Genomic DNA, 21,448 nt, shown 5'->3' with positions numbered 1-21,448 from the left:
TGCTGCTTTTCTGCCACCGCTCTTGTTATTAACTCCCTGAGAGAACTGAAGGATGGAGTAGCGATAGTGTTAGTGGCAAATCAGTTCTCTTCATTATGTATTTACTATCAGACTCCTCATCACCTTCACTGTTTCCTAAAGACTGAATTAAAAACCTGGCACATCTTGGTTGTTTACCAGAAACTGTTCATTGATTTTCACATTCACGCATTTCGACTTGACCATCATTGGGTTGGCATATGAAGTGTGCAGAGAACCCAGGAGAGTCACAGCAGACCAATTAACCTTTCAGTGATCCCACTTATTATAAAGAGCCACTTCAGGCATCAGGAGAGACAGCACAAGTGCCTAAAAATGAAGTACTGTGTCCATAATCACGCACACACGTTTCAAAAGTCTCACAACCTCAGTCACTTTTATACTACCTCTCACCCATGGCTTCTTAATTACACTGAAATCATCGTGATCACTCGTGTTCCCTCCAGTTTTACTTTGAATTTCTCGTCTTCCTTTGTTTATAATTTAAACGTTATTTTGTTTCATTTTTCTTTTCTCAGTATTTGTCTGTTTGTCTGATTACACTGTCATGATGAAGATTAACGGTCTTTTAGATGCTTGTTGTAGACATTAGTGACAGCATGTCAAATAAAAAAACAAAAAAACAAACAAATACGAATCATCCATCCATCCATCCATTCGCTTCCGCTTATCCTTTTCAGGGTCGCGGGGGGCGCTGGAGCCTATCCCAGCTGTCATAGGGCGAAAGGCGGGGTACACCCTGGACAGGTCGCCAGTCTGTCGCAGGGCTAACACATAGGGACAGACAACCATTCACACTCACATTCACTCGCACATTCACACCTAGTGACAATTTAGATTAACCAATTAACCTATCCCCACAAGCTGCATGTCTTTGGACGGTGGGAGGAAGCCGGAGTACCCGGAGAGAACCCACGCAAACACGGGGAGAACATGCAAACTCCACACAGAAAGACCCTGGCCTGATGGTGGAATTGAACTCAGGACCTTCTTGCTGTGCGGCAACAGTGCAACCACCGTGCTGCCCACAAATACGAATCAAAGGAATTTAAATTCACAGGATTCTAATAGAGCACTACAATAGGGCCTGAAGCATATTACATAAAGTGCAAGTGCAAATATAATAGCACTAGCCTGTATCGCTTTGACAAAAGACTGAATGACTATTACATAAATCGCTTAAAGGACTCTGAATGTACTGTTGGAGGAATGGTTAATCCTGACTGGGCCCCATTGATTCATTTGAGCCTGCTTTACATTTAGCCTGCAGAAAAGTGAAGGTTAAGCATGCCAGCTCCCCTCGTTTCCCTCTGCAAGCCACCGTCTGTGGCAACGAGTCTAATACAGGTAATTATGTAGGAATGAAAGGCTCAATAGCTTCACGGATGAAGATTGGCATCTTGATTAATGCAAGCATGGACGGGTGGGAGGGTGAGGTGTTTGCGCTGTACACTGGAGGGTGAGGCAGAACAGTCACGACAGAGGTGGAGAGGGAAGTCAACCACACACACACACAAGTCACTGACGTGAAAGGTTATTCTGGGGTAATACGTATGTAATGCTTTAGAGCGATCTGCTTGGAAAATTTACTTTTCGTCATTGAAAGGTGAACATGTGTTTTTGAGCGTTCTGTTATTACATTTGCAATCAGAGGGAGAAAAAGTGTGTGTGTGTGTGTGGGGGGGGGTGTCAAACCCAGATGCAGGACACAGACTAAAAGTTCAAACGACAGCAGCTTCTTTGAAGCCGTGAGGTAATGGAGGGAAGCAGGTAGTGGTGAGTACAGGCAGAGGCCGGGGAGAGCTGGTGGCTTAGTGGGGCTGAGGAGGAAGGCTGGTGGAGTGGGCAGAGCAGGGACGTAGGGAAGAGAGTGAGTGTGGATGAGAGGATGGAGTGGCAGGCAAGCTAGTGGCTGGAGAGGCAGGGCTGAGTAGCGTGAAGGAAGGGAAAGATTAAGTGTCCAGTAAGCAGCTGTTTAGGTAATAGGATGACTTTTTATGCCAACCCTAACTTTGATATTGGCCCTAAGATTGCTGCAACATCACATAAACATGTATGTCCTTTCATGTCCTCTGTCACGTGTTGTGTTGTAGCTAGGAAAGCATAAGGCTAAGGTTGCGTGCAGGTAAATGCTGGCTGTGTAACGGGCAGGAACCGAATACACAGGACTCGAAAACCAAGTTTAAACTAAAAGACAGCTTTATTGCAGAAGTTACCCAAAGTACAAATTAATCCAGGTCCAAAAAACTAGGAAACCAAGCACGGAGTAATCTTAAAGGAACACAAACTGCAAAGGAGGATCCAACCCCGAGGGAGAATACAACAAAGAACCGAAGCAAACTGAGGGTCTAAATAAACACAAGGAGATTAAAGCAGAGTGGAGACACTGGGGAAAACAGCTGAACAGAATCCAACCGATGAGACAGGGGACGCAAAACGAAACACAACACACACGAGATGACTATAAAAAATAAAATGGGAAAGTAACCAAAAAACACATAACCAGGGAGACAATATAGAATATAGAACAAAGAATAATCAAACACACAAAACCAGAGAAACCCCAAAACATCCCAAAACTCAAAACAGAGACCATGATAGAAATACAGAGTTAGTTTATCTCCATCTCCTTCTACCTCCTAACATTATGAGCAAGCAGGCAAACACACGAAGGGGCACTGGACCGTGCTAAGTGAACAAACTAGCCTAGAGTGGGTGGAAATCTGGGCCTGATGTGCTGCTGGGTTCTTTTGATCATCAATCAAAAGAAGTCAGATGGTCTTTTTTTTCTTTTTGCTAAGGAAAGCTCCTTACAGAGTGAAATGGCCTGGAAGTATCTAAAGTAGAAGCCATGATTAGCGCTAGTCACATTTTCTAAATGCTAAATAAAGGTGCTGTTAAGCTTCCTTTCCTATCTCGGTAAGCATAGGCGCAGTGCCAGCTTTTATGAAAGGATGGCAGTGTGCATCCAGTTTGACCGCAGCCGTAGAGGACGAGAAGGATGCCAAACCGAAAAGAGAAATATACAGAGGGCAGAGGAACAAGAGGAAGGGAAGAACACCAGGAATACATGGTGTGAATAAGGACCTCGACAGCTGAATTATTTTAAGTAGGTCTAATTTATTGAGTTGACAAAATGGGTAACTTGCCTCAGGTCTTAGTCCCCATGGGTGCTACAAAAAGCTCCTGGTCTGCTGGTCGTGTTAATTGTTTGATTAGCAGCAAACCTGTGCGGGAATTTTCACAATTAAAGTATAAAATCAGCTAATGAGCATTATTATTAGTTAATTCTGTCGCTATGGAAGATGAATGAAAAGTCACGTTCACTTTAAAGGCTTGTTATGTAGGGAGTAATCACCTGTAAAAGAATAATGGTTGACCCTTACTTTAATAGGAAACCCTTGTTATTCATGCAGAGCAAAAACTCCCTGTGGTTGCTGTAAGATTAATGGCACAGAATCAGCCTTGATTTATCATACCACCTCACAAACCCAGTCCGCGCGTGTGTGTATATGTGTGTGTGTGTGTGTGTGTGTGCAATCAAGTGTGTCGTGTATCAAAGATTGTCCTGGAGCCACTCACTACACAAATAACTGATTGCCTCCTTCCTGTCCATGAGGAGAGCGTACCTAAGAAGAATTCAAATTTCGTGCTTTGTGTTCAAGGCTTATTCTGCTAAACTCTAATATAGCCAATGATGGTGCTAACCGCTGCAGCTGTGCCACCCAAAATTGATAGTAATATTATTTAAAAAAGGAATTTGCATGATTTGTTGAGAAAATGGGCTCTAATGCAGGAAAGCTTGCTTAAAACAGTTCTGTTTTTAAAACAGAGGCTCTGCTGCTGCCATCAAAGCAGTAGAATCAACTTTTCTGGTAACTCCTTAATGGCACATTGACCACCTGATGTGTTTCCTCCAGGTTAGCTTGCTGCTGTAAATGACTTTCTGTCCCTTCTCACTTTGTGTCACCACAGACACACACAGTCTTTCAGATAGCTCTTGCCCCCCTGCTGAACTTCTTATCAGTTTTTTTCCCTTCTGTCTTGACCCCATGTGCTATGTCATTTTCACTTTGAGCTTCCTCTATTTCTTAAGCGAGCAACTTCCTATTTGAACATTTGTTAAATCCAACAGATTGCCCTTCAGAAATTGTGTTTCATTGTATTTAATCAATCTTGATTTTTGTTAGATTTTTTGTAATTATAACCTACAATCATGGTTGTTGTTTTTTTAGGTTTCAGAGAAAGCAATTATTTTTTTTCACCTCTGTTATGTTTAATACTGAACTAAGAAAACAATTTTCACAAGTTCGCGGTGGATAAATTAATCATCAAGATGCATTCAAATGTATACTTCTTTTTTTTACGCAGAACACAGAAGTGTTATATGAAAACAGACACCCGACCGATGAGTGCTAGTTTGTGTGTAACAGGGGGTCACTCACCTGCATCACAGTAGAAAGTGAGCACTATTTAACTAAACAAATTGGACTGCAGGTTGCGGTGTTAATTTTGATAGATTCTGAGGAATTTGGTCCAAATATCCACAGGCTAGTTTACGCAGACTCACGGGAGATATTTAACCCTCCAATAAAAAATATAAATCTATAAATTAGATTACACACAGGTGCACTGTTTAGTCATTAGTACTCATCAGGCAATGTTTATGGGCAACTGACTGCACTTGGACCAAAGGGGGCTGAATAATTACGCACACCCCACTTTGCAGTTATTTATGTGTAAAAAATGTTTGTAATCATGTATGATTTTCGTTCCACTTCTCACGTGTACACCACTTTGTATCGGTCTTTCATGTGGAATTCCAATAAGATTTGTAGCTGTAATGTGACAAAATGAGGAAAAGTTCAAGGGGGCTGATTACTTTTGCAAGCCATTGTATATCTGTTTTGCCATCACTTCTTGAGAAATAGCCCATCACTGGGCCCCTGAACGAGTCACGTATTGTGTCTTGAAGTGAAAAAGATAAAAAAGGTGACCTGAGAAATGCCTTTCACAAATGACCTAGGGATCTTTTTTCACACTTGTCACAGTTGAAAAAGCACTGATGGAATTTCTGAAAGCTCACTTCTGTTAGCGTTTTGAGTGAGCCATGACTGTGAGAAGCACACACAAAAGCAGAACCTCCCCTAAGTTAGTCAAGCAACCATTAATACACCTGCACTTTCCCTTTAATTATAAAACTACTGTTTGTACAAATGTAAACACTACCCTTCAATAAACATGCTTTAACTTTAAAGCGCAGCTAGTTAGCATTTTATCCACATGGAAAATCTAACAAGGAGTACCAAGATATGTTCTCCCTATTTACATGGGCAGTGTGGAGTGGCAGGTCTACTGGGGACACCTTTGTTATGGCAGCCGCTTTTCCTCTTTTAAAATGTTCTTTTCTTTGTCCCTCAGCCCGGCCTGAAAGGTTCAGTCTGATTTTCAAAGGGGTTTTTTTTCCTGTTAAAAGAGAGTTTGAGTCTTTATGATATTGTGAGAAAGTAAGCAAGTAATGTAAATTGCCCTGAGAGAAGACTACAAATGAACACAAAATGAATAAAACTGAACTGAACTTTTTAAAAGCTATGGCGTCTGAGAGACTTGTAAAAAAATCAGTGTAATCAGTTTTTATAAAAACTGCTAAAAGTTGATGATTCAACTTTATGATCATTTTAGAGGCTGTAGTTTGTTGGATATTACGTTATCCTGACTGGAAATTTGATCATTTTTGCCCACCCTCTCTCTGTCAGGGATTAGGATCTATTGCAGGACAGTTGTATTATACTGCTTTAGGTTTAGCAAAGTGTACTTAATAAAATTAGATTTTTTAAAAGTCAGAGTTAAGGATGCCGTAGATCTCAAGAAAAGCCCGATTTTCTTTTCGTTGTTTTTTTTTTTTTTAATCAGATTGTGCTTTTCATCAATAAACAGTCAAGTGAAAGCTTGTACCAGTGGTGCTGGATGAATGGTCTGGCCACATATTGAAGGCTGAGAGAGCAAGATGTCTTTTAATGGACTTTTCTGGACAGGAGTAATCTTTGGCTTTGAGCACAAGGCAAAATTGTGCTAAGAGAAGCATCAGAAGCCTAAAACACACAGTACATTGGTTTTTATGCCCTTTGATGGACATAACTACCAACCAAACACTGCACGCCTTAAGTAAAGGAAAGAACGAGGGATTCTGTATTTACCAAAACCACCTGACTGCCATTTTACTCCAAGCTGCTACCAGGAGTTCAGTCTCTGTCTTCCCTTTCTTTCTGATCCTGCTTTTCCCTCTTTTTTCATATTATGTTTCACCCTCGTTAGGATGAAATCTGTTATCTGTGAGGCATTTTCAATTTACCTGCTTTTCTATCATCCCCCTCCAGGTGTCCGATGACTCGTCCGACTCCCCAGAGCCGGGGCCAGTCACCTGCATGGAGCCCTTCATGGTGCGGAGGCTTTCCTGCAGGACAGTCCAGTTGCCCCCTTTAGCCTTTCGACAGGCAGAGCAGTACTACTGTGATCGCAAGCCGGAGCCGGACACAGTGACAGTCCCACCACGGCCCACAACACTGCCACTGCGCACACCGCCACTCATTGCTATAACCGCGGCTGATACCAGCAGGTAGGACGATGTGGGTGTGCTGCTTTTCTTAAAAGTGTTTTTTTAAGTCCTCCAGGTAACTTCATTTTACATACAGTTTGAAAATGTGTTCAAACTTTACTGGTGGCTGAGCTCTGATCGTTAAATACTCATGCTTAAAAGTCTGTTCCTGGAAAAATACTCATACTTCAGTTAGGAACTTGACAGCTTTATGCCGTGAGTTAAGGGAACTATATTTACCTCTAAAGAAATGCACATGTAGCATCAGATGTTTAGTTGTCACTACAAGCCAAAAACAGGTTTCAGCAGGTACATACAAGTTTTTGCCCACTCATAGACATTACCTGAGTCAGTACAAGGGCTGTCAAAAGAAGACAAGCAGCAGTCTCGCTGCCTTATAACCTCAAATTCTTCAGGTAGGTGAAGAAATACCAACATTTCACAGATGACTATTTACTGATTAAATAAAGCGTTTGTTATTTACAAGTCTGATGATGTTTTCACTTCTCTGGAGTTGTACACCTGCAATGAGCTAAGTCTACCCAGGCTGAGCTTATGGCACCACTTCAGCCGTCAGACAAATCTTTTCAGAGAAGGATTCATATTCTGCACATCGAGGACACAAAGATCAAAGACGACTCCTCACCCAACCTCAACCCAGCTGAACTTTTGTGGGGACTCTTGAAGGCTGAGAAAAACCAAGAGGAAAATCTTTGGAATATTGTTAAATCATGGTGGGTGAACACAGGCAATCAAATTTTTGCGCCGCCACTGAGTTCACGCCAGCTTAAGTGTATGCTGTCGTTACGGCAACGAATGATGGCGAGACATTTTGAGATTCTAGTGTGTTTTATACAGAGATCCAACTATTCCCTGAAATCGTCAAGCTACTATTTGCAAAATAGTCCATCTATTCTCCAACTGAAGGTCACGAGGAGGGAGTAGCCTGTCCCAGCTACCACAGGGAAAGATGTAGGGCACATAGCACTAGCGCAGAGACAGACAATCATTGACACCTTTGGGTAATTTAGAATCACCAGTTAACCTAACCCACTAAGTACATGTGGGTGCTCCTTGTCTTTGGACTGTGGGAGGAAGCCACACAGACATGCGGAGACCATGTAAACTCCACACAGAAAAGGCCTCAGCCAGATGATGCTTTGAACCCGGGATCTTCTTACTGTTACTGCTAACCACTGAGCCACCATACAGCAGCATTTTATTGTATTTTAGAATCAAATGACAGACATAGTTAAAGTCCTTCCTGTGAAACAGGACTCATATAATGTAGGCAAAGAACCCAGAGAACAAAAGTAGCTAAAAATAGCTGCTGGCAGTGAGGTTTGTTCATCAATCAAAGTGAAAAAGGTTGTCATTGGACAGCCAACTCTCACTTTGTAGATGCCCGTGTATACTAAACATAGCAACAATATGAGCTTTCAGATCAGTCACATTATTTTAGCCTAACTAGATAATATGATAACTATGATAATGCAAAAACTAAAGATATGAATACAGCTCTTTATTGTGATAGATTACCTGCTTCTGACAGCTTTAAGGTGTCTTTAAGTTGAGTTTCATGGCGTGGCGAAATGAATAGAAACAATCAGAAAGGTAAGAAATCAAATACAGCATGATTTGACAGCAGTGCAGAGTGTGCTTGTTGTTTAGTGGATAAATAACATGCATTTAAATCATTCCTGTCGGCTACATGCTGTTAAGAATGTGACTCATCAGATGTAGAGGTCTAACAGAGTTCTGTTTGTCAGCACCGACACTCACTAATCTTAAAAGAGTGAATGTAATTTACCATGTGAAACATGCTAAACAAGTTAAAATCAGGGACTGAACTGTGGATTTGATTGATCTGTTGTGTAGTGCGCCGAGTCCTTTTAGGTGGCGTTTATTTTTATCCTCCGTTCTGTAACATATTGTACAGTCTGTAGTGTAGCCTCGCAGCCTCTCCGTGATTGGAAAACAAGATTGCACCACAACTAAGAAAAGAATCGCAGCCTCTCCGGAGAATGTTGGAGAATGAGCGCCTCAGATGAAATGAGGTTTGGCACAGACAAACACCAAGCCTCCAACCAGCTTGCTCTGAGGGGAGAGAGGAACAATGTACCAAACAGCATTCTGTATCAGAGCCAGTGGTCTAGTGGGAAGTCATAATTTAACTCAGAAAAGGAAATATATTCAGGCAGTTTGAAGAAGCATATAATTTCAGTGGTCAAACCTATCTGTCAGTGGAAAATCCCCATTGTCTTGGGTTAGTATCGCACTTAGAAACGTGACAAATCTACTCATCAACCCAAGGGGAAAGTGACACCCCTCTGACTCATTTTTGATCGCCTTGGCATGCTTCACCAAGCTCGGTATTTCACACACACATTGTGCTACCTGCATAACATTGTTCGCTGGCTCATCCTGTGCCAGATGTGAAAGTAAATGGATCGGCCTTCTCTGATTTTCCCCTTGGTGCCGCTGATTTGTCCTTTTCCCTTTCTCTCTTTGGCAAGTTTGACTCCAAACGACGAACAACCGACAGAGAAATGAGCAGCTCTTATTAAGCCTAAGATTGAAGAATTTGTTATAGGGTGCTGTGAACACACTTTAGCAAGAAGACAGTGCCGCTGACTTGTAGACTTCTTTTGTAAGGAAGCGTGAGAAGCTGGTGACACTCAGTTGTGTCTAAATTACATTTTCAGGCAGGCAGAGCAATTTTCAAGGCAACTCTGATTCACAATAGCGCTGAAAGGCTTTCTTTGTCTTCAAAATTGCTGTTACACGTCAAGAGCATCTTCATTTTAGGAAATACAGTGTATTTGTGTCTTTGTTTCTGGCGGTGTCGTCTGCAGCTTGATGTGTCACACATTGTCAGCTGCACTGTATAAGCAGCAGAAACTGCTACCCATAATACAGAAACATAGTCAATACTGAATAATTTATTATGGCACTGTGATAATGCCAAAAAGTGTCAAATCCCTTTTATTTGAACTTCACAAAAGGGCAGACTGTTCCCAAGTGTGGGCTGCTGACCACTCTTTAAAAAGCGTGCTGCATTTGCGAGACAGGGATTTGGTATTTTTAAAGGTGGTTTGAGAGATTATTTTAAGAAGACAAAGACAGGAGGGGGCTTGTCATCTCCTTTTCTACTTCACGTAGCTGTATTGACTTCTCTCTGCCCCAATGAGCCTTTTCTTAAGGAGAACATGAAAGGGGGAACATTTTTTTGTCATCTTTCTCTAAATTAATCTGCCAGCAGTACCAAAAATACTGCTACATGTTAGATCAGTGTTTTGTGGTGTAATATATTATACGCTTGTCAACATTTCGATTATGTTACTGATTATTTTTTAAGATTAATTGTCACTCAGCTTTGACAGACTCAAAATCACAATCCATTATTTTAAACCCATATCCAGTAAATTTGACTCCTTTCATAACTGAACATAGAATGATCAATTAAAGACAAAAAAAGAGGCTTAGGGAGGAAATGGATGCTGGGATGAGTTTTAACAAAGGTCATATGTCTTAACGTTGCTTCGAGCTCCGTTCATTCATAATTCAGCACAGCAGCGTGGAAGAAATATACAGTGGGGAAGCATTAGGGTTGAAAGCGTGCCATTTTAAATGCTCCAACTGCGGTGTTTTAGTAAAATTCAGTGACATTAACTTTGTATGCTGCCAAATGAGACTGTCTTCAGTATTAATGAAATGGTCAAAAAGTGGTGCGCTGTCTTTCCATTAGATGCCCTCACATAATTAATATAAAAGAATGATGCATGAAACCGTTTCAGTGTTTTTCTCTTTGCTTCTCTTCTACGACCACCAGCATTTACCCGCTGCATAACAGCTAAAAAATCTGAGTTCCCCCCAAAGCCTTACAATATATAAACACACGCTTATTGTAATATCCCAAGAGAAGCTGATTTGCTGATATTATAAATAATGTAACAGTGGAAAATAGTGGATGAAAACCTGCTCAGTTTAAATAACAGCCAACAATCTCCAGAGCTGAAAAATGAAGCTGCCACAGAAGCGCCAAAAGCTGCAATTCCTTGAACTGGGCTACTTCATGCATCCTCCAAAAATGAATCATAGACCCGTTGGACTTTGTTATCTTCATCACATAGCTCAGCTAACAAGATACAGTGGGTCCGTCTACTAGGTATCCTTGAGCAAAATACTGAATTTCTCCTGATGTATTCATTGGACTGTGAGTGTGTGCTTACATTTTATACAAGGTGCTTTAGGCATAGAATAAAGTGTGAATGTGTGTGTGATTGGCTGAGTGAGGTTTTTGTGCTCAATCAGAGAGGAAAAGTGCCAAATACCAATCCGTTTATCACCACTTTGACTGACAGGTGGATACTGCTACAGGGGGCTTTAGACCATCGCTGTCTGATGTGTCACTTCTACTACTTCCAGTGGCTGGAACTGGAGTTTTTGTCCAAGGAGTAAAGATAATGAAGTTAGATGAGTTTAAATACCTGGGGTCAAACATCCGAAGCACTGGACAGTGCACAAAACAGGTGAAGACCTTGGTGCAGGGTCCAGAGGGGTGATTTATAACAAAAGGATAGCAGAAAGAGTGAAGGGGAAGCTTTAAATGATGGTTTGGTGTCTGTGATGCTAACAAAAAGACTGGGGGACGAGGTGGAGGCAGAGTAGAAGGAGCTAAAATTTTTGTTGGGGGTGCTGAATGTGGAGCTCTCAGTCAGGAGAAAAGAGAAAGACCACAGAAGAGATTCACGGATGTATCGAAGGAGGACATTTAAAGGGTTGATGTGAGAGAGGAGGATGCTAGGGTTCGGTTGAGCTGAAGACAGATGATCCCCTAAAGGAAGGAGTTGAAAGACGAAGAAGAGGAAGAAAGGAACCTGAGCTCTTGATTCTCACTTTTTGTCATGTTTGGTGCCTATTGAAGCATTTCAGTTGAGTCATCTGACCAATAATATGGCTTCACGTGTGTGGCTGATTGTATTAACAAACTTACCAAGAACGGCTCAGTGAGAATTTTATTCAGCTGCTACTTTGCCCTGATTGTCAGGCATCTGTGTGTTATTTTGCAGCAGTTCGGCCCATCTTTTGTATACAGTTTACATTAAATACAAATTAGTGTGCATGGATTTCTTTTGCACATGAGCCCAACATGTTAGGAGCAAATCAACAAAAGAGCTCAACACCAGCTAACAGGTATTAATTAACTTATTAATATGAGAAAGAAAGTGTCTTAAAAGACATTAACTGAGAACAGCACAACAAGATCAGCGCTGGATATTAACTCAATACTGGATCAAATCAGCTACCACTCTATTGATTTTCCAGACACTAAAATGTCATCTCTGGAGTGTTATGTGAGAGATCAGCTGGAAATAAACACTTATTTATTTTTCATTTTATACACACACACACGTTATAGATACAGGCTAGAGATTCCACTTTCTCTCCCTTGATAACAATCCAATAGCAGTTCTGTTTTTTTCTTTCTTCATTAAAAGTCTGTACAGCTCACTGCGAGGAACTGATTGAGTTCATTCTCCTGTATGTGAGGAAACATAAGCCTGCAACTTGACTTACTTTCCCCCCCCAAAAAAAACATTTAAATGCAAATATTTTTTAGGCTAGCGCCAAATATAGTTATTACAGGAAGCTTAGATAATCATGTCATGATTAAAAATACGACTTAATGTAAATCAGCAAAGTGTGTCTGATAGAATCCTCCAGTACTAATAAGATCAGTATTGGAGCAATCAGGTGTAATCACTAATTACTGACCGCACTATACTTATCCCGTTCCCATAATCTCCTAGCGTTTTAATTCAGCACGAACAGAAAAGAAACACATATTGGGGGGAAATTGGCGTGACACGTGAAACAATCTAAGGATTCTAAATGTGCTCTAAAAAATGAAGGGAACGCAGTATACCAGACAGTCAGTTAAACTTCAGAGATAAAAACTACTTTCACCTGCTTTTGGTGGAAATCCAAGCAGGTGAACAGGTACACTGCCGAGACAACCACAACATAGCCCTCAAAAATTGAGTATTTTCTTCTCCAGTTTTGCTTTTTGTCATGTCCTTTTAACTGCCAGTAGCATGAGATGGTCCATGCAGCCCATTCAGGTTGCACAGGTAGTCCATCTCTCACCTTCCGGAGGGCACACCCACGCTTGCGATCTTAAAGAGGGTCGCTGTCCAACCACAGTCTCAAGAGTGTGGAGGAGATACTGTGATACTATGAGACAGGCTCTTATATGAGGAGAGCTGAGCAGGGTTATAGAAGGGTTCAACCCAGCAGCAGGAGGAGAAACAGAAGGAGCTACCAGAGCTCTAGAAAAATGACCTCCAGCGGACTACTCGTGCGTGTTTCTGACTAAACTGTCAGAAATAGAACAAAGAAGGTGGAAACAGAGTACAGATAAATAAAGAAATAAAATGACATGTTCTTGGCCTGTACTCACAGCCCACTAACATTTGTCCAAGAACATGTCATTTTATTTCTTTATTTTTGAGCACTGTATATATAAAAACATATATAAGATATTTAAACACTCGTGACCTGTGTTTAAATATCTTATATATGTATCCTGTGCCAGAAATGGCGCAGTGTGGTTATTTAGGTGGATGGCCAGAGGGGGACATTGTTTCCACATCTAATTGTCACTCAATCAGACCCTAGCTTGCAAACCAGTAAAAAGAAAAAGAAATCATATTTCTCTTGTTAGGGACATTTCAGTACAAACCCATTGCCATGCAGCATTCGATTCATATACTAATATTAATGGAAGACAGTTTTTTTATTAATACAAAAACAAATTTGTGCCAAATGTGTCACAGTGCATAACAATTACCTGTCTGCTTTTCTCTTTTAAGCATTATAATAAACCTTTGTGTGTCTGACTCATCCATTGTGCTACTTTAAAAACAATCTTACAAATAAAAGAATAATATACAAAAATTCTTCTGAACAAGATCCACTTTGCTAAAACATCCAAAAACAATGTCCATCAAACATTCATGAAGGAGGTCAAGCAGGCGGCCAGTTAATGTCACAGATGTTTCAAGAGTGACAGCTGGGATAAACATTGATTCAGTTGCAGTTATTTGACTTTAAAATGTTCTGCTGTGTCAGTATTTTCATTATATCGACCAAAGCTTTTGTGTTGCTATGAGCAGTTCGGAGCTAAAGGGTTAAAAAAAAGAAGACGAAATCGAGGGTACAGAGTTATCAGCATTAGAGCATTGTGTATAATCCCTCTTTTCACAATTAAAACCACCCCGCCCTATAACTTGTAGCTTTTTAATATTTTTAATAACAGAGCATGCAGAAGATTACACATGGCTGTGCTGGCTACTGACAGATTTATGCGTCAACAGATGTTAGCTGTTTGCAACATTAGTGGGAAACATTTTATAGAGGGTTTGCTAATATTAGTCGGTATTGTGTTTCTTTAAGGTGACCCCAAATGCATGTTGGGATACTCTTATATGACCCTGTTTAGCAACAAAGCAATGGAAAGTAAATGAAATGGCTATAGCCTGTGGTTTAAGTTTCAGGTCAGTTCTTAGAGTGTATGTAGAGTATTTGGTTCTGCCGTGCGTGTTGTTGTAGGGTGTTTGGTTGGCTTAAGTAGGTAAACTTGGACGCGTACAAAGTAAGCACATGAGCTTCTTGTGTATGCATACATGGCAGGCATATGCTCTTTATTCTCTCTCCTCTGTCCTGCTACCAATACTCTTACTCGCCACTTCAGTCTTCTCTCCCCTCGTTTCTCAGATTACATTTTTACGCTTAAGACTGGAGAGATGACAATCCCCACGCTGTTATTTTCTTGAGTAATGGGCTTGAGCTGCAAGGGAAGTGTGAGGAGAGGAAGGAAATAAAGAACTCTTCCCTGATAGTCCCCCTTTCCCTGAAAATGAAGACAAACAGAAGAGAGTCGGGGGGGATTTAACAAGGTGGCTGGATGTTTGCGCTCCCCTGTACCCTGTGGACATCACAGGAATGGTTTCATTAATTAGTGTGAAGGTGAACTTGTTTTACCTGCAGTGTATTTAATGTCAGCTGCTATAAAAATGCTTCTCATTTTCTCATTCCATCCAGTGCATCTCCACAAAAACTGTCATAAAACTGGTTCAGTGGTATTATATGATATAGCGGCTCTGCACAATCCCACCCCCTGATTTTCTTTCTTTTTTTTTTCCAATCATGGAGGTTTTTAGGGGAGGTACTTTGGGTGGGTCCCTCATGTTTAATGTATTATCCTGTTCCCTATATCCTGTCGCCGCTTTTTTCCTGCAGGGGACATGAAGACGGGAGACAGTGTTGTCAAGTCCGGATGCTTTTACGCATAACTCTGCGCCAAGTTACCTTGAACTGGTTTTGCACAAGTTTGCATCATTTGGGGAGACCATCCGTCCGTTTGGACCATCCTGTGCTGAACATCTCGCACTGCCGCAGCAATACAAGCACCTTGCAGAAATGGGCGTGTGCGGAGGAAGTGGGGAGCACTTGGAAACCAGACTGACCTGAGAGTTCTTTCTCGTAGCTTTACTCAGGGATACATCCCCAAAACTGCAGTTTAAAGGTCTTCCTCGTGATGCGTAAATGGATTCGTTTTTATCTCACTGCTTCAGTGTGTTTGCGCATGGTGTCAGCGATAAAGTTGATGGAGTTAAGCTCATTACGTGAGCTAAAAATCAAAAACTGGACGTGAAGCACCCGGGTAGCTAAAAAAGCAAAACAAAACAACAAAGTTGTCTACTTGCTTGTATTATTTGATTTTGTTTTATAAAAAAAAACAAAAAAAAAAACACCTGAACTCGCAGCTGTTAGTCAACCTCCTGTAAGCTTTCCTGACTCATTCAACTTAAATGCTCCCAAAGTGTAGATTTAGTTTTTAAAAAACAATTTTATAACCAGCGTGGGGAGGAGGATGGATCCCGCCTGTGGCAAAGTGGGGACGGCGCCTCTGGTCGCTGGCGGCGGAACCGGCGTGAGTGCAAAGGCGCCCAAACATCTGTGGAGGCAGCAGAATCAGGCAGCGCTCTCTCCGCTCCACCACGCGCTGGTAGTGCGCAAGAACGACCGTGTAAGACAAAGAGGCTTTTCGGACACCGAGAGATACCTCAACCCGAGGAACATGGACCGGACTTACGCAGTGGACACGGGGCACCGACCCGGGCTGAAGAAATCAAGGATGTCGTGGCCGTCGTCCTTTCAAGGTCTTCGACGGTAAGGACAAAATATAAAAGGAAACTGCTTATCCTCGGCTTGTTTCCTTTTAATTCCCCCTCGATGAAGATGGGCGTTGTGTGGCTGACTGAGCGAAGAAGTGTTTCGGTTCTTATTTAGTCCTAACTTTGAGAAGGTTACAGTACATCTTTCTGCTTACACGGTGCTCGACCTCTGTTTTACATCACTTTTTTTGTAACATAAGGTCCCAAACATTTACTGCGCTGTAACGAGGAAGAAGATGGTGAATAAACTATATGCTATATGCCGTGCAGCGCTAAAGGGTTAAAAAGAAACAACGGACACAGTCTTATCGGTATAAACCCTCTTTGGCAATTATAAAACCACCTCATCCCATAACTTGTATCTTTTTAAATATGCTTTAATAACAGAGAGTATGGAAGATTACGCATAGCTGTTTCATTTGGGTCAGAAAGATGTGTCATACTGGAGAGAAGAAAAGCAAGAATAACGATGCAAAGAGAAAGAGTTTTTTCTTTTGGTTGTCACAAGCCATTCTCTCTGTTAATATCAATTAGGTGGTCTATATTTGGCACAATTGTCATTGTGTGGAATGACAAGAGTCTTGTGGGAGTCAGAGGCAGGCTTTAACCAAAGGAAGGTCACAGGAATTATTCATATATGATGTATCCTAAATATATTACACATATGCAACCTCCTTGTATCCTAAGTGTTTAGGGGTCTTGAGGGATGGGCTCCACTTAGTTTTAGTATCTCCAAGAAGCCCGGCGTTCATGACTGCATTTGGCACTACTCTGCTCTCGATAAGCAAAGTAGATATAGTAGAATGTCTTTGCTATATGATCACCACATCTTCTGAAATGACTCACTGCATGCGACAATATGGATAATCACAACACACGTGCTCTTGACAACTGCTGTGTTTTCACAGGCTATCCGCTATCCAGAGGAGCTACTGTAACAATGTTTGCTATAAGAATAGTTTTAGTGAATCTCGTCTGCATACAGACAGAGACACTAAAGCACCTCCGTGCTCAGACAGCCAGCCTGGTTGTGTGAGGGAAATGTTTCTGCTCTAATTACTCACATGTTCTGGGAAAGAGGGAGGGGAAAAAAAAGACCAAATGAAATGAAATCTGAGAAGGTCACCTCAGCTCTCAGGCTTAAGTGACTGCTGTGGATGTAAGTTTCTGTCAAATGGCTCGCTGTTTCCCTTTTTTTTTTTCTTCTTTCCTCCTCCTTTCTTTATAATTGTTGGTTTAGATATGAGTGATACTCGCCTGCAGCGTCCAGTCACCAGTCAGCTATAGAAAGCACACTGGCTCGTCTGGCCAGCCGAATGGTTCCTGTCACAAAGAGGAGAGGCTAAAGAGAAGGAGAGAGCGAGCGAGTGACAGAGAGGGGAAGGAAGGAGGGAGTGGTGAGAGGTGGTGGTGTGTGGGCCTAGTAAAACAACCGTGCAATACTATGTTGAAAATATATTGATTTCAATTGCAAAAGAAAATGCACGCACACATTTGAAGATTGTTTATGCACCTTATACATTTGCTTCAGAAGGAAAATTAAAATTGGATTAACCCAAAGAAATTGAATTTCACACAGGTGGCTAATTACGCAAGAGGCACATTGCAGTCCAGCACATATGCAGGAACATTAACACAAAACCAAATCAATGGCCCTTGAACACCGCAGCCCATTGGACTGTTATTTGCGCTTGGTCAATAGGCTCACGTAATTGGTTGTTGATTTTTGTGTGTGCTCAATGGGTTGCATGTTTTAGTAATTACTGATTTCAGTGTCTTCAGGAACTGCCCCCCCCCAGGGACCTTCATTCAGTGAACATGTCATTAGATGAACATCAGTCTAGATATATAATCGGATTATTACACCGTTTCCCAAGTGTTGGGCTTATTGTGTGACACAAAATATATTACAAAACACTCAGAAGACCAGCCTTGATGTATTACAGCACAAACAAATCTAATATAATTGTGTGCAATGAACATGAGATCTTGTTGCCTTTGAAATGGTTGCTTTAAAGACCACTCACAGTCAGTTGCCATCTTCAAACAACTGCATCAAAACAGTGATGAAATGGCAGTAACACGAGGTTGGTCTCCCATCAGTACATAAATATTTGTGATAATACAATAATTAACTGAATACATCGGCGAAAACTGCAAATCTGTTGCAGATACACATAAATTCTCATCAAACGGAAATTCATATTAACTACTTATTTTTAGAGTGCTGTCACAAGGTCAGATTGGAATCAGAAATAATGAAATAATAGTGATGTAACTGCTGCCGGATGGTGATTTAACTGCAAAATGACATCCTGCACCAGTTACATTGTATATAGTGGAGTCATCTATTGTAAAGAGACACGTCGCAGATAGTGGTGGTGGTTAGCACTGTCGCTTCACTGCAAGGTCCTGGGTTTGAATCCATGTTGGCACAATTTCTGTGTGCATTCTTTCTGGGTCCTGTGGCTTCCTCCCACAGACGTTAGGTTAAGTTGATTGCTGATTCCAAACGGAGTATAGGAGTGAATGTGAGAGTAAGTGGTTGTCCAACTCTCTGTGTTAGCCCTGTGACAAAGCAGCGACCAGTCTAGAGTAGACCCTGCCTCTCCGCTTGTCCCCTCTTTGACCCTGAGTGGGATAAGTGGAAGAATATGGATGAGTTGCAGTCACCAATGCAGATTGACTCAGATTGATTGCAACACATTGGCAATCTGTCTGCATTTATAAATTAGTGGCCAGTTGTTTGCAAACCTTTGAAAACCTGTCTGAGAGTGATAGCAGTCAGTCCGAGTCGGACCGGGATTGGTTGGAGACAGATTGCCTCCCACAAGGTGACCTGTGCAGTCACCTGGCGATCGAAACAGGTCACCCAGAGGTCAAGGATGCTATACGCTTAGTCTCTCAATCTCTGTTGGTTGCCCCAACTACTTGGGGTTGTCGGCTAACAGCAAAAACATTCAATGCAACTATAGGCAATGTCTCAAGGCGGTTGCTGTCCCGTTCTTTACTCTAGTGTGACTGAGCTGTAAATGTTGCTTTAAATGAAACCAAACAGCACATGAGCACAAAAAAACAAACATGTAAAATACATATTCTGCAGTTTCATTAAAACAACATTGCTTGGCATTGTGCATTTTTGATTTTGTCATTCAAACAGCAGTGTGTTTGCCCTCCTGGCATTTACTCTGATTTCTCTTAGAGCCTTTAACCGCCATTGTGAACATAAAACCTTCTCTAGGCTACTTGACAAGAAACACAGCTTATTTCTCCTGCAGGCTTAAAAGCTTTTCATTCTTCAGATACACTTATTGCTACATAGTGTTCATGTGTGATGCATGCATTATTTACCTATTTGATTGACGGTTTTAATTAACAAGGCTCCAGAAGGTCACACAAATTCACATGAAAATTCAGCAATCAAGTTGTTGCTGCGAGTCAGCTAAACAAGACGTGTTTCCTGATTGTAACAGACAGACATAAACAACTTCTGCGGCAGTGCCCCAGTAGAAAACTAATAAGAAGTGCCAGCTACTTGCTCAACACGTACAATTGATGTCAATCTTATGCAGAGAAAGAGACAGCAAATCTTTCAGTGAGAGGACTGTCGATGTGGCTGCGTGTGCCTGAGTAGCTGGTTTGGTGCGAGGTCAATCAGCCCCAAGGTAAAAGACATCACCCAAATGTGTCACAGTCTAGGCTAGGCTGGGCCTGGATGCTGCTCAGGGCTTCTGTGAGACCTCAGCTAAAATCTGGAGCATTCTTTGATGAGGAGATGGCATCTCTCCCATTCCTCTCCTGCTGCTTGCCTGTCCCTGCCATGGGGACGCTACAGGGGGGTTATCTTTATCTTTAGAGATGTCAGTGAAGAGGAGGATAATGGTGCCTTCTTGCTGTACAATCACACAATTTAAGATTTGATGATTCAGTGGGTGGAAAAGCAAATGTCAAAACTGAAAGAAAAAATCCCCCAAAAACAAAACAGAAACATCTGAGGAGGGAAGTGAGAAAGGATGAAAAGTGCTTAATTTGGATATTTAGTTACTTCATCACTGGCTGGCAGATTGGAAACTCTATCTCTGTCCTCTACCTTTGCATTGTACTTAAAGGCCGCTGATTTTTCTCCAGCCAGTCTTCCTGCTGTGAATGCCATTACCAGTGAGGTTTTTAGCCACGACGAAGCATAACCCCCTGGCTGTGTCATTAGATCCCATGGGTGTTAGAGAGTGAAGACGGAACTGCTTTTCGGTACGTGGTTATATATAACCACTCACAGCCATAATCACAGGCATACAGTATTGTGCAGAAATTTTGAGTCACTCCTCATTTTTTTAAAAATATTTTGCTAGGAAAGTGGGAATAGGTGCAGCGATTTGAAATATAAAAATATAAATGACAATGGAGCATATAAGGTAAAAACAGTATATTTGTACATTTCTAATGAGCATATTAAAAGTTAATATTTGGGATAGGGTTAATCTTTATTCTTCATCTCAGCCTGGACTCTCGTAGACAAGCTTGTAGATTTTTTTAAGTAGTCTTCAGTTGTGGTTCTCTGGGCTTCCTGGAGGACATTCAACTCTCTTCTTTGTATTTTGCTTCCTGTTGGTCCGTTCTATGTCAGGATGATCCCACACTGCTTTAAGAATGTTGAGGTCCAGACTCGGCGAGGACAAGCCGTGACTCATAGTATTTCATAGCATTAGTGTTTTTCCAGGTATGTTTTTACTGCTTTAGTTGGGTGTTCGGGATCATTGTCATGCTCTCCCGATGTCCTCCGTACATGCTGAGAATGATTTGAACCAAAAATTTCAAATTTGCACTCGTCTCTTCGTAAGACATCATGTTCAGTCCAGTTGTGCAATCTGGCATACCTCAGCCTTTTCTCTGTGATTCCCCGAATCCTTCCATTGAGAACATTTCTGATGAGACTTCAGTGAACAGGTGAAGGATTAAATACGAGAGATGCATGTCTCAGGTCCTGTTTCTTAAGGGCATGACTTTCATGTCGGTCACTTGATCTTTTATCCCCCACTTGTCCAGCTTTCTCTGATTTTATAAGGACACACTGTAAACCATGTTTTCAGCTAATAGCTCTTTGAGAATCATCTTGTTGGTGTAAAAAAATTAATACTTGTAAAACTGTGTTATCCTTGTCAGATTTTATAGATTCGATGAAACAAATGGTGACAATTAGGGTTTTTTTTTTTATACAGACGGCTAAAGATATAATTTAAAACTAGTTCTTTATTAAGTTGTCTATTGTGTGTAGACACAAGAGTGGTTAATTTCTTGAGTTAGGTGCCTTTTTTTATTCTCGAATCATTTGTAGGTCAGGGTTAAGCAGCTTTAAATAAAAAGAAAAACATTCTTCTGAAAATGATCAAGGCCCGGATTAAAATAATTAAAAAGCCTGGTTTTCACTCTGTTTCTCAAAACCTTGAGAAACAGAGTCCAGAGGCCAAGCTTTCTTGAATTACAAGAAAGTCTGGCTTATTGAAAACAAAATATAAAGAAATAAGGGGCGATTCCAGACTTTTGCACAGAACTTTACTGCACATGCTGTTGTATT

At 41.3% G+C, this 21,448-nt stretch overlaps 1 protein-coding gene across 3 annotated transcripts in view; it reads left to right on the top strand.

Annotated features, from left to right (window-relative positions):
- The window catches only part of pde4d (phosphodiesterase 4D, cAMP-specific), a 209,955-nt gene that overhangs the window by 35,316 nt on the left and 153,191 nt on the right, over window positions 1-21,448 (top strand). For 2 of the 3 annotated variants that reach the window (XM_026186601.2, XM_080308786.1), the window contains one exon: window positions 6,417-6,655. In XM_026186601.2, the coding sequence (XP_026042386.2) occupies window positions 6,417-6,655 (239 nt within the window). Of the gene's footprint in view, window positions 1-6,416; window positions 6,656-14,506; window positions 15,872-21,448 lie in introns of those variants that run through there. The other variant, XM_026186600.2, reaches the window with a different exon arrangement.

The sequence above is a fragment of the Astatotilapia calliptera genome, chromosome 12 (assembly GCF_964374335.1).
Source record: "Astatotilapia calliptera chromosome 12, fAstCal68.1, whole genome shotgun sequence".
Lineage (NCBI taxonomy): Eukaryota > Metazoa > Chordata > Actinopteri > Cichliformes > Cichlidae > Astatotilapia > Astatotilapia calliptera.
Note: the sequence above shows the minus strand (reverse complement) of the source record. Positions and strands in the feature narration are given on the sequence as shown.